General features: G+C 39.5%; 1 protein-coding gene across 4 annotated transcripts in view; it reads right to left on the bottom strand.

Annotated features, from left to right (window-relative positions):
* Positions 1 to 12,942, bottom strand: part of Babam2 (BRISC and BRCA1 A complex member 2) — a 380,020-nt gene that overhangs the window by 167,698 nt on the left and 199,380 nt on the right. For all 4 annotated transcript variants that reach the window (XM_027424426.2, XM_027424427.2, XM_027424428.2 and 1 more), the window contains exon 7: positions 3,683 to 3,792. In XM_027424426.2, the coding sequence (XP_027280227.1) occupies positions 3,683 to 3,792 (110 nt within the window). The remainder of the gene's footprint in view (positions 1 to 3,682; positions 3,793 to 12,942) is intronic.

Raw genomic sequence — 12,942 nt, forward strand, 5'->3', positions numbered from 1 at the left:
TAAGCAAGCCAGGACTTCTCATTGGCATGTCTGAATTACCAGCATCACTATTCTTGCACTTTGGGCTATTATTAAGTAAAAAAGGGTTTCCTGAACACAGCCACTGAAAAACCATGACAGCCAATCTGATAAGACATTTACTAATGACTAATAGGTAGGGAGCATGTACAGCATGGAAAAGCTGGACAAACAGGTGACTACTATCCCAGGCAAGATGGAGCAGGACCACACAAGATTTCATAAGGCTTCTCAAGTTGGTGCACAAATTAAAACTTATGAATTGTTTATTTTTAAACTTTTCCACTTAATATTTTCAGACATCAGTGGATTGTGGGTAAATGAGATCGTCAGAACATACAACCACAGATAAGGGAACTACTGAAATCAATTTAGCAAATGTGAAAGCCCTCACAGAGCCATACCTGAAGTTTACCATTCTCCATTTTAACCCTCCTCTAAAATCTCACGTTGAGAACTTCTACTTGAAAATACAGTAATGTCTGGCTGTTTGCTTTAGTATTAGAAATATAGTTGCGTTAGGTCAATTTGTACTAACCAAGAAAAATGTTAAAGCTTTCAGTATAGCTATTCCAATTTGGGAATGAGAAGTACAAACTAACTTATAAGACTCAAAATTAAGCCATTGTTGTGGAAGGCACTATGGAATGGTACATTTATTCAACAACCTGAGGATCGTGCAGCTCAGCAAAGGATTACAGAAATGCACATCACGTGGAGATAGATAGTAAGGTGAAGAGAAATTTAGTGTGGTGGGGAGGGTAGGCTGTTCAGAGGCAGTGTTGGGGCATTTGAACAAAGTCATAGAATACTTGCATCTCCCTAGCATGGGGAGACTACTACACTGTGTCCAAAAGGAAAAGCTCTAGACACCAAAGGCACAGGGTAGCAGGAGTGAGAAGCTGAGAACACTTCAGCTTCGAAGACACACTATGTCAAGGGAACAACAGAAAAGTGATGGGAAAGACATGCTATAGCCAGCCCTCCACATAAGGAGAGGTAAACTGAGAGCTGGGCTTCTGTTTATTTGTTTGGCTTTGTTGTTGTTGTTGTTGTTGTTGTTATTTTGCTTTGGTTTTTGAGATGGGCCTCTTTGTGTAGCTCTGGCTGTCCTGGAACTCGTTCTGTAGACTGGGCTGACCTCAAACTCACAGAAAACTGCCTGCCTCTGCCTCCACGGTGCTGGGATTAAAGGTTTGGCCAACATACCCAGCCTAAGAGCTGGGTTTTAGAAATAGGAAAAGTGACTTAAAATATACCTTTCCTCACTCAAGTTGTCTCACCACATCTTAGGTCTTTAGAATAAGGACATTCTACTAGCAAGCTTCCTTGCAAACTCGGCACAGTAACTTCAAAGAAATATCCTGACTTCAGTTCAGGAGAACAACAGAAATCTTTCTAGTTAGGCTTAGTGGTGCAGGCTGGCAGCCCCAGCAGCTCAGGAGCTTAAGTAGGAGGATTTCCAGGCCAGCTTAAGCTTCATTAAGACCAGCCTGGGGAATTTAGTGAGAAACAATTTTTTTTTAATATTTCATTTATTTATTATGTATACAACATTTTGCTTCCATGTATATCTGCAGACCAGAAGAGGGCACCAGATCTCATAACAGATGGTTGTGAGCCACCATGTGGTTGCTGGGAATTGAACTCAGAACCTCCGGAAGAGCAGCCAGAGCTCTTAACCTCTGAGCCACCTCTCTAGCCTGAGAAACAATTTCTAACTAAACAGTAAACACTGGACTGGAGATACAACTCAACAGCAGATCATTTGCATAACATGTGTGAGACCCTACATTCCACCCCCCTCACCATCAACATTCTTCTAAGAGGGCAATTATCTGCCTATGGTTAGCTAAATACTCATTTCTCAGACATCTTAGGATGTTTTTCTCTAACTTTCTCATCATCAAAACATCTGAATTAACTCATTAAGTTCATGCTAACTGTCCATGAACAGGGCAAGCTCACTTCATACTATCCTTTCCACTTCTCCTCTGACTCTTCCTTGTCACCTACTCACTCACTCATTCATTTGCCATGAACCCTCATCGAAAATGAGAGCACGAATAGCTACTATTTGGTGGGGGTTGCCCCAGTGCTAGGCTCTAACCTTAACACCCTATTAACAGCAGTTAATAGAATTCTAAAAAATAAAATTACTAAATAGGTACCAGTATTTCTATTTTATGAAGAAATAAGATCCAAGGTGTTAATACTTTACAAGTTGCCGAGGCCAAATTTTGGGTATATGCATCTCTGTTTGACTCTAGAACCTCTTCCTTTTATACTGCATTGTTGTCTCCAGCTTATGGCCTTTTATTAACATGGGTCAGTATTTTAAGTTAAAAATTCATGCATTGGGCAGGACAAAATACAGTCTTGCTACTGTAAAATCCCACTCTAGCTTTTATTAGAGATACATAAATAAATGAGAGAATGCCTGTACATTACTGACTTTCACAATCTCCCACATTGGGGTATAAGGGCTGCATCATATCAATTTGTAAGTTGGGGTGTCCATGACTCATAACTTAGAGCAACCAAGGTTAGAGAACATGAAAATGGCTCAGTATACTAATATCAGACGACAACCACATCTACTCTCAGACAGAAAAATCTGCCAACCCTGACTAAATAACCTACAGAGAACTTTAATAATGCATTTCAGTCAGAACCTGTAAAAATTTCTCTGTTGATGAAAAATGTGTCTCAGCAGAAGTTCCCAACCAAATCTGTTTATAATCCATTTTCAATGGACCTAGGCATCCTTTGAAGTGTAATAAACTGCTAAAGCATTTAGCCAACAATAAGCACATTGTAAAGTGAGCCTTTATAAAAGTCATTACTAATGAGAAAAGATACTTGGTTAGACACAAGTATGATAGCAAACTGTTTTTACTATGTGACCAGACATTGCAAAAAACCATACAGAGCTATTTAAACAAAGAAAGAACTCGAACATCATCATTTAAAACTATCTACTTCTAATATTACCTTTATCAGTTTCCAATTAATGTTTGCTTAATATTTTAAAGAAACTGGTTATACTTTCACAAATAACTCTGCCAGTTTCAAATATATAAATTAGGACAGATATTATTCAGCAGGCCTTTTCAGGCTACAACTACTGCTTACAAACCCCTGGAGACACCCTGAGACTTTGTGTACTTACAATTCTCTCAAGGATTCATAGGCACAATACAGAGACCACACATTTCATGAAAAAGATTCACCAAAAGATTAATCACACTTGCAAATATTATCTTCATGTACTAAGCCACCAGAACTTTCAATCCAGAGCTGGAGAGATCGCTTAGCAGTTAAGAGTACTGGCTACACTTGCAGAGGACCTGGTTCAGATCTCAGTACCCACATGGTGTAGCTAACAACTGCCTGTAACTCTAGTTACAAAGGACCTGATGCCCTCTTCTGGCCTCTGTTGGTATATCCATCCAAGTGGGTGCACTGACACTCAGGTGTGGGGACTTGTGTCCTCACAAAAGAAAATTATCTTTAAAAAGAAATTCCTCAATAAACAAATTTCTGAGAAAACAAAACTAAAAAAAGTTTAAAAAAAGTTCACACTTCATAAAAGGAAGAGTGAGACACATGGCTTACTGAGTAGAATCATCTGGCTCATAATGTCAATGACACTGACACTTACTGCTCAATTCGGGGTGACAAGTACAACTTGGGGTACACTTGGGTGGCTTCAGTATCTTCAAAACTGACAGAAAGGAGGGCCACATCTTCTCCAGGGTCTTCATTTACATCCTTGGAAAGGAAGTGAAAAACAATATAAGCACCTGTTCTCTGAACACTTGTGGTTTGTTTTTGTTTTTGTTTTTGTTTTTGTTTTGTGACAGGGTCCCATTATGTAGCTCAGGCTGGCCTTCCTGCCTCCCAAAAGCCAGGGATGCAGCCTGTATCATCATGCCCAGCTTACTCTAGAATCAGTGATGAGCTCACAGCTACTGGCATGAAACCATGGTGGTGAGTTGTCTTCATTCAACCAAATGGCCCAGCATACCCTTCCTCACTCCTAAGGGAGTTAAACTTCTAAACTGAAGCCTATCACAATAAGGCACACAGCCCTCAATTATTTAATTTGTTCCCATATTCCCAGTGAAGCAGGGGAATGAATATTATGGTAACAAATTAGACAGAAGCAGAGTTAACACATTGAGTAATCATATTGCTAAAAACATAATTTATATCCTAAAACACCTACAAAATGTTAAAATATGGGCCCAATAACCTCATTATACCTACCTTTGTAGTATGCTATAGTTATTTAAATAGCAAAAATCCAGAGGAAATATATTCCTGTGAAATATAAAGTATGCCAGCAACTATATAGACAAAAGGCTGGGTGGGGGTAGGTGCATATCTACGTTAACAAAGTGATGATTTACTTGGGAACTGCGACACATACTCATCATATGTGTCCAGTTGTGAGACTACTTTAAGCAAATTCTCTATTAATCTAAGAATAACAACTACTGATCAATCTATCAGAGGACACCTTAAGGTTAATGGTAAACTGAACCGATAAGAACTGAATACCAGACTTAAAAATGAAAATCAGAACTAATTCAACGAAGTATTGATGATGCACGGATGAAGTGTACTGAATCAAAACTGAGAACTTTTATCTACGTGCATGTGCTTTATGATTATTGCCAGGTATCAAGTTTTCTGCCAGAGTTCTGAATAAAATGCTGAGTCAGAGTAACTCTAAAGCATAATGACTTTAATCTGATACTCAACATTTCCGTAACCCCTAGTAACCTGGCAGTGTCTACAAGTCAAGAACAAAACCTAAAACACTGGAACTGGATATTGTTCTCATGTTGGAAACAGTAAAAATTGACCTGTAATTCTCCATCAGTTCAAAGGTCCTGGGTACAGGAGGCTCAGACAAACAAGGAAGGTGTCCCAGCTTAGGTTTGAACTGTGTGTGAGCATTGAGAGCCTCAGGCAGAGGCCTCCATCTGTCCAAACCCACTCCCTCTTCTGAATCTTGGGAACTGGAGCCGGAGAACGCATGGCTCTCCATGTCTGTGATCACAGGTCTCTGGAACACTTGGAGTAAGTGAAAACTAGAAGAAGAACTGTAAAATGGATGGGCTTCATGGGTGCAGAGTTTTCTGCTGAGCCAAATGGCCTGCTCTAGATAAAACACAGATAAAAGTAGAAGAGAGGAGGGAAATCATGCTAGACTCTATGTCAGCTCAATGCAACTAACTGAGGGAGGCATGAAAATCTTGACAAAAGGAAAAGGATTCTGAAACCAAAGTTTCATTCCAAGTCAAATGCGAAATTCATCCGAGGTGTTTCAAGCAGAGCTTGTTTACAAGGCATGTATGACCTCACAATGTCTTGGTCCTAACATATAGCTTGCACTCCTTGTACTATGTACGCCATCACACCATACATACCAAGAAATGTGTCCTAAAATGCCTGACCTCAGAACTCAACACACTGTATGTTACAAACTACAGTGTTTTTATATAAACACAATGATTTAATTACAAAAACAAAGACTTTTTCTACAACATTCCTCAGCAAGTAACAAATCAGTGTATTTTGGGATTCTACTGAGTTATAATGTTTGATTTTAAGAACTGTTCGAATTGCTGACTTGAGTTTCATTTTTTAAAAAAGCCTCAATTAATTCTGGTTTGGGGTTAGGACAGAATTTTCAACAATTCTGAATTGGCCCCAAACATGTTTCTGTCATTTTGTGCCTCGTATTATACAAAGATGTATCCTCAATATGGAAAGTGACAGAATCAAAATGTACATCAACTCAAATATTCACCCAAGACTTAATTCCCCCCCCCCCCCGAAACAGGGTTTCTTGTGTAGCCTTGGCTAGGCTGGAGCTCACTCTGTAGAATAGGCTGGACTCTAACTCATAGAGATTCTGCCTGCCTCTGCCTCTGCCTCCCCAGTGTTGGGCCTAAAAGTGTATGCCACTACTGCTTGCTTTATTCAAACTGGGGGAGAAGGCAGGAGGGACAGGAAGTGATGAGGGGAGGGTTACAGCATGGTGCTTGGCAGTACAAACCCCCATGTTTGCAGACTGTACAAGCTGAAGACTAAAAAATATGGATTCCTACCTTTTGTTCTTCACATCTGATAATAACTTTTGGAACCTACTTTCCTACAGTTGCTATTAGCATCAAAGTCTGGGGACCACGTGCTGACCTTTGTCCTTCCCCTGACAACAAAGTTCTCTGGACACTGATGGTTTTAACAGCAGAGCCCAGGTTGGGAGTCTAAACTTTCTTAAGTCTCCTTGTTCTTTTACAGAGAGTAAAATATTCAACATGGGAATCCTCTTTTCTATAAAATGGGGGATGAAACTTAGAAAAAAATACTTAGGGTACTCAACAAATAGAAACCACCTAATTATATGACTCTAACCCTTCGAGAATATCCAAGATCAAAGAAATGCCATCCACAGAGCTTCATTCTGTGATATGAGTGTAGAGGGGGTCATCATATTTAGTGTCAGGCTCAGAGTTCTACTGTGACAGTTCAAGACTGGAAGCTGTGAACACAAATCACAAAACCTGCAAAAACACACTGCAAACCAAAACAAAACAAAAGACAAAACCCCAGGGGTCATTGAGGTCCTTTATCAGTAGCAGCTTCATCCATATGCCTATGGATAATTTCTAATTATTTCTCTTGCCTCCTTTTTAATCATCCTTTTCTCTATCATTCAAATAAAGAACACAAATGCTTGAAGACAATCCTTCAAAAGCATGACTCTGGATTCCATGGTCAACCCTTAAATCTGACAGCCTGCAGAAAAAGCGCTGGAGACACCGATCCAGTTGTTTCTGACTTATCTTCTGAACTACTGCAGTGTTTTACTCCTCTTAGTAAGACACTCAGATTTTCCTTGAATGGTATTTGACTCCTAATGGATAGCTAAGTTTGCTTTGGGGTGCTTAAATAAGCTCAAAAAGTTCCAAAAATACAAATCCACACAGTGCTGTTTCCAGTTCTGCAGTTCTAACAGGCTTGTACATGTGTTCCCTCCCATCTGGGAAATTAGAAAAGAGGCTCTTGTACCATGGTTCTCAGAAGCTAGCATTACAGATGATTATTGCAACCACTAATGGCACCATTTGGAAAACAGGGGATGGTTAAAACGTAGTAAGGGACATTTTAAAATGTACAAGTATACATTTTCAGGGCTTCTATCTGCGCCATTTGAAACTGCCACAGGCTAAAATGGGAGGAAAAGACTCCAAATCTGCTAAAACTACAGAATGTTGCCTTCTTCCTCCACAAAAGTGTGTCAGGTACTCACACATACATGGCAAAGTAATAATAGCTATGATGTTCTGCTGAGACCCCAACGTGCTTCTGATTCAGCCTTTGACTATAATGGAAAGGGGTTCCTGATATTTATGATGAATATTTACCACATACACAGGGAATTAGTTGAAAACCAGAAACAATTAATGCAGGAATAACAGAACAAGCAAATGAATGAAATTAACCACTGTGCTTGCCTTTCTAGTATGAAAACTCTTAGTGTTTCAGGTGCATTGTATAAAACTAAACAGGAAGTCCCTTCAACTAGGAAGATCTTCGGTGTTTATCTCAAGTGTTCTTAACTATAATCATTTATATTTTATTAAAGAAAATTCAATTTTGAAAAATGGTACCAGTCAAGGCTACATCTAATATAATGAGAAAACATTTTGTTTTAGGTCATGATTCACTTGCTTGATTATTCTCAATTGAGGCTCTTTGCAAATATCAAAAGACTATAGAAAAATAACAATTAACTCTGGAAATGAAAGTAAATACAAGTATAATTTATCATTATGTGGTACTCCTTTGATATGCTAATCATTTTAAGACAGAAGCCATTAAACAAGTCCCTATATGTTGAGAACATTAGTGTCAATATGGGTACAAACTACCAATTAACTAATTGCTGACAGACATTAGCTGAATCAAAAAAATGTTATTAACTATGGGTCACATGGGAGGACTGCAAAAAAAAAAAAAAAAAAGCCACCGTATTTCTCAATTGAGAAGCGCTTACAACCAATCTATAAGTGTTGCTGGCAAAACCAGTCTGTGGGCACAAGAGACTATAATAAAGCTATTATATAGTATGTCAGAAATCTGGTTGGTTTGCACCATCTGAGTCACATCTGAAGTGGTACTAACCTAGACTAGAGACTGACCAGGATTTCTAGGGTTACCATGAAATGAGGGCTGAATATTGTTTACAGGAAAACTGTGAGGGTTTTGAGAAGCTACAAACAAATTAAACATTTCTAAAACAAAATCTTATTCAGAGACATCCTGAGAAGTCTGTACGCCAGATCCTCTGGAACCTAATGTATGTAGATTCAGCACCCTCAGCTTAGGAAATTTAGATTTTTTCAAATCAGTTTTTTTTTTCATGTGGGAGAGAGTAAGATTGTCAAATAAATAAATAAATCAATTAATTAAATAAATAAACGGAATGCATAGTATGTTACCAATGTTAAGAGGAAAGTTAAAGCAGAGTAAGGGATAAGGAGAACATGACGTCTAATAATGGCAAACAAAGAGAATCTGACAGAGAATTGGGGGTGGCCCTTCATTACTTAAGACAGAGATTTAGAATACAAGGCCCTCCTGATTCACTGCGCTGCATATCAACTTAAGGAATCCTGAGCAAGGTCTGACTTTGGAGTCTACTAGCATTAAGACACCAATCTGTATCTGGTATGAATATGATTAAATATAAGCAGAAGGAACATGTAAGAAAGGAAAATGATGTGCACAAGACCTTGGTTATTCTGTTCCATAATGCAATTGACATTTCTGAATTTAGGTCCCTTTCTCTTCCTTCAAATGCCAGGAAATATGCAAGTGCCAGAGAAAGCTGTAGAGTCAGAATGCAAACAGATCCAAAAGGAAGACCAGAAATCTGGGCCAAAGAGACATAGCTGGGTCTCCCTGTGCCTTGCCCCTGCTGCTGGTGGTTCCCAATCCTGGGCTCCTATCCACACATCAGAGAAGACAAGCACTCACTGGGCTAAGAATTCTGAAGGCTCAGTTACAACTCATCTCCACCATATACAGATTTCTTGTTTAAAATGAGAGGAGTGGGAGGGAGAGAGGGACAGAGGCAGAGTTATCTTATATAGGTAGTATTTACCGGCGTCACTTCTGATTAGTTTTGTCAAGTGGAAACGAACACTTTTCTTTCTCCTGCCTAATCCAGATAAATTGGATCATCCTCCATTTATTTTTCTAGATTTTAACTAATACCTCTATACATCATTCCTTCTCTCTCTCTCTCTCTCTCTCTCTCTCTCTCTCTCTCTCTCTCTCTCTCTGTGTGTGTGTGTGTGTGTGTGTGTGTGTGTGTGTGATATGCACATATGTGTGAGGGTATGTATTCCTGATTGTACACAGATCCCAGAGAAGGACATCAGGTGTACTACTCTATCACCCTTCACCTTATTACTTTGAGACAGGGTCTCTTGCTGAACCTGGAGCTCATCTGGTGACCAGCAAGACTCACAGACCCTCCTCTCTTCCCTGTCACCCACTCCCACCCCATGTTGGTGCTATATACACGGGCACAGCCATACATTGATATAAAGGGTAATGGTGATTTGAACTCAGGTCCTTTGCCTTGCTCAGCAAGCATGTTTACCTGCTAATCTATCTCCACAGGCCATTTCTTTCTTTTCTTAGCTGCTATGTTTTTAGTATCTTTAAATTCTATTGAGCTGTAGATTTACCTGTTCTATTAATATTGTTTTCAACTGTACTCTGACCTGTGGCCTCCCTGGGTCCCTTGCACCATGTTGCTTCATGAACTCCCCATACTATATGAGGGGGCTTTATATTCCAAAGAGACTGAATTTCTTGAGGACCAAGTAGAAATCTGTGCTAGTGAACGTTCACCACTTAACAGAACACCTGATGGGAATAGCTTAGGAGGTGGAAGACTTACTTGGTTTAAGGATTTAGAGATTTCAGGCTATGGTCATATGGCTCTGTGTTGAAGACAGCCTGGAATGAAGTGGTACTTCTTGATGGGAGGCTGTTTGTGGCAAGTGGGCAGGAAGGAGGGAGAGACAGACACAGGCACAAGGACCAAGTATAATAACCTTCAAAGACACATTCCCCATCATCTACTTTGCCCTGCCACTTTCACCTCCTGAAGCTTCCATAAGCTACCAAAGTAAGTAGGTAAAGAAATATTCAATATGTGCACTCTTTGGGAGAACTTCATATTCAAACTTTCCACCTTATCAAGTCTAACAATAATTTATTTGGTGTCATTAGTCAACCAACATTTCATTAGTACTTTAACAATCTTATAAGGTAGGTTGGAGATGAAACTGAGGCTCAAAGAGATTAAATGATGCACATGAATTCTGAACTTGTCTGTTGGCTTAGACCCTAGACTGAGAGATGATATCATAACCCAACTCAACTATCTGGCCCAAAGAAGATTCAGTATTGATGCCAAAGAAGAGCACAAAAATCCTGGACAGGCATGTGAAGGAAAGCCAGAAAAGGTTACTATGCATTTTGCTGTTCCCATTAGTGTCTAAACACTGTATGGTCCAAAGGACCCTGAGCATCCATTTTTTTATTTCCTTGTTACCCAAACAGGTAGCCCTGACTGAAACAGGCATTCTGTGGGTATTGAAAATAGACAGAAATATGCAAGCATCGTGTATTTACTGTTTATTTTTGGAAACTAGAGAGAAAGAAATTAAGTCATGACAATATAAATACTAAAAGCTACAGAAGCCACACTGCCAAATAAAATGCATTCATTTGACCGTTACATGGACTCAAGGGAAGAGGATGGCTTCTCCAAGGGCACTGATAAGAATCATCAAGTTCTAAAATCATAATGCTGGCCATCCTTCACTAATACGTGGTTAGGCACCTTCTGCTCAGTGAAAATACGAAGTGCTGACTGTCAGATCAGAGTGATAACCAATGTTCCTGAAATAGCCAACTCTTTGAGAATGACCTGTTGCCACCTGCCTGTATCTTCCAAATGCAACACATTGAGTTCATTACTCCCAGAAGTCAAGATGCAGTATGGGTTTAGACTTTACCAAATGTGTATCTTGTCCCTGTTCCTGAACAAAGGCCACTGCACAGCTTTCATTCATGCAGGAATCTGCTTGTGAAGTTGTGTTTTTCCTTGGGTTGGGTATGTTGCTGTTTAGAAAGCTAAACCAAAACACATGTTGTTCAAATAAACAGGATGGGGTGGGGGGTGCTGGCTCTTTTAAAATAATGATGATACAAACTTTCTTGGTCAATTACTGTCCCATCAGTAATTACACATACCCAAAGAGCCATTCTTCTCTGGGCAGTCCAGATCTACTCTAATAGCTGTGCACACCCTTCTCCAGGAGGCTGGAAGAGGCTGAGTGTAGCCTTCGCCACATCTGGGTTCTCACTGGCAGCAAAAGGTGTTTCTTGCTTCTGCAAACTTCTCTACTCATCAAAGCTTTTTGAGAAAGAATATGAAACACAGGCTTTTCCCTATTCTCCAATAATTCTACTCTTAATGAATCTGACAAGACCTCTGGGTTTGTCTATGTATCAATTCCTGCAACTGTATAACAAGTTATATTGACCTGCACTTTGGACACCTCTGGATTATAGTTTTATGTAGGTATATCAATACAAACCTTGAACCTGACTTTTATTCAAGAACCAAATAAAACAAATGAATGCAACAGCGAAACTTTATTTAGGCCTATGCAGAACAGATGTGTCCCTTCAATTGCTGTGGTTTGGCCATTCAGTCTGCTCCTGGCTATAGAAAGCTAATAAATTGCCCTAGATGCCTGAAGTGGTTTTCTTTGCTTATAACCCACATTAAAAAAATTATTGAACTGACTGACATAGATGATTCCATGGCAAATTTACAGAAGTGCTAGAGAGAGAGGGGAAAAAAAGCTTATCCCTGTGTTGCTGGAATATTGTGGAATATTGATTACATGCTATGTAATTCTGGACCCTTAATCAGAGCCTCAGAGGTTCTTAGGTGAAGATGTGATACATGCTACACACAAATCAGGAGGAAGCCCTTTAGATTTGTCTCTTGCAGCAGGGCTGGCTTTGGCTGAAGCTAGGCTGTCTCTGGATTTGCTGCCTCCCATCTTAATGGACCCCAACCTACTCTGGATCCCAGAACACCTTTGTACTCTCTGCTCCTCTTCACAAAAACAACAAAATAGTATGAAATACATATGCTAAAAGTGGAATGCTCAAAGCAATATGCTTTTTGAATACATGAAAATTTTTACAAGTCTGTCCTGCAACTTGAAAACTGCCCAAATATGGTGAACTTTTAGCTATAGAAAAAAAATTGCAAAGAGATTACATGTTTTTGTTTTTTTTTCCATATGACATGCCAAATGTGGTATTACGGGAAGCAACAGGCTTGCACAGCTCTTGCAAATGAATAAGAAAGTGCCAAGTACAGAACCCATCAGAAAGCACGTATTCAAGAAATGGGAGTTTCACTTCTCTTACTCTTTCCAGAGTTGATCTGCTATCACTTCCTCTACCAGACCACTTATTCTGGTATTAAAACTACACACTTTCCTCTCCATGTTGCTTTGAGTTCTGGGGTTTAGAGATTGTTCTTAAGCAATTCTAGGCATGAAGACAGAAAGGGAAAGACCTTAGAAGTGAAAACTACTCAATAACACCCAGCAGCTCTTGTGGCTTAGACTGTCTGGTGCCCACAGCAATTAGGCAATACTTATTTCTAAGTTATTTCACCTACCTTGCACTATACCTTTATTACATGGAGACCAACACAAGCCACAGGTGTTAAAAGACAAAGAATGGAGTCTGCTAGAAACTCTCCCCTTGTAGGGACCACTCATTTCTTGATTT

This window comes from Cricetulus griseus, chromosome 7, assembly GCF_003668045.3.
Source record: "Cricetulus griseus strain 17A/GY chromosome 7, alternate assembly CriGri-PICRH-1.0, whole genome shotgun sequence".
NCBI classification, from domain to species: domain Eukaryota; kingdom Metazoa; phylum Chordata; class Mammalia; order Rodentia; family Cricetidae; genus Cricetulus; species Cricetulus griseus.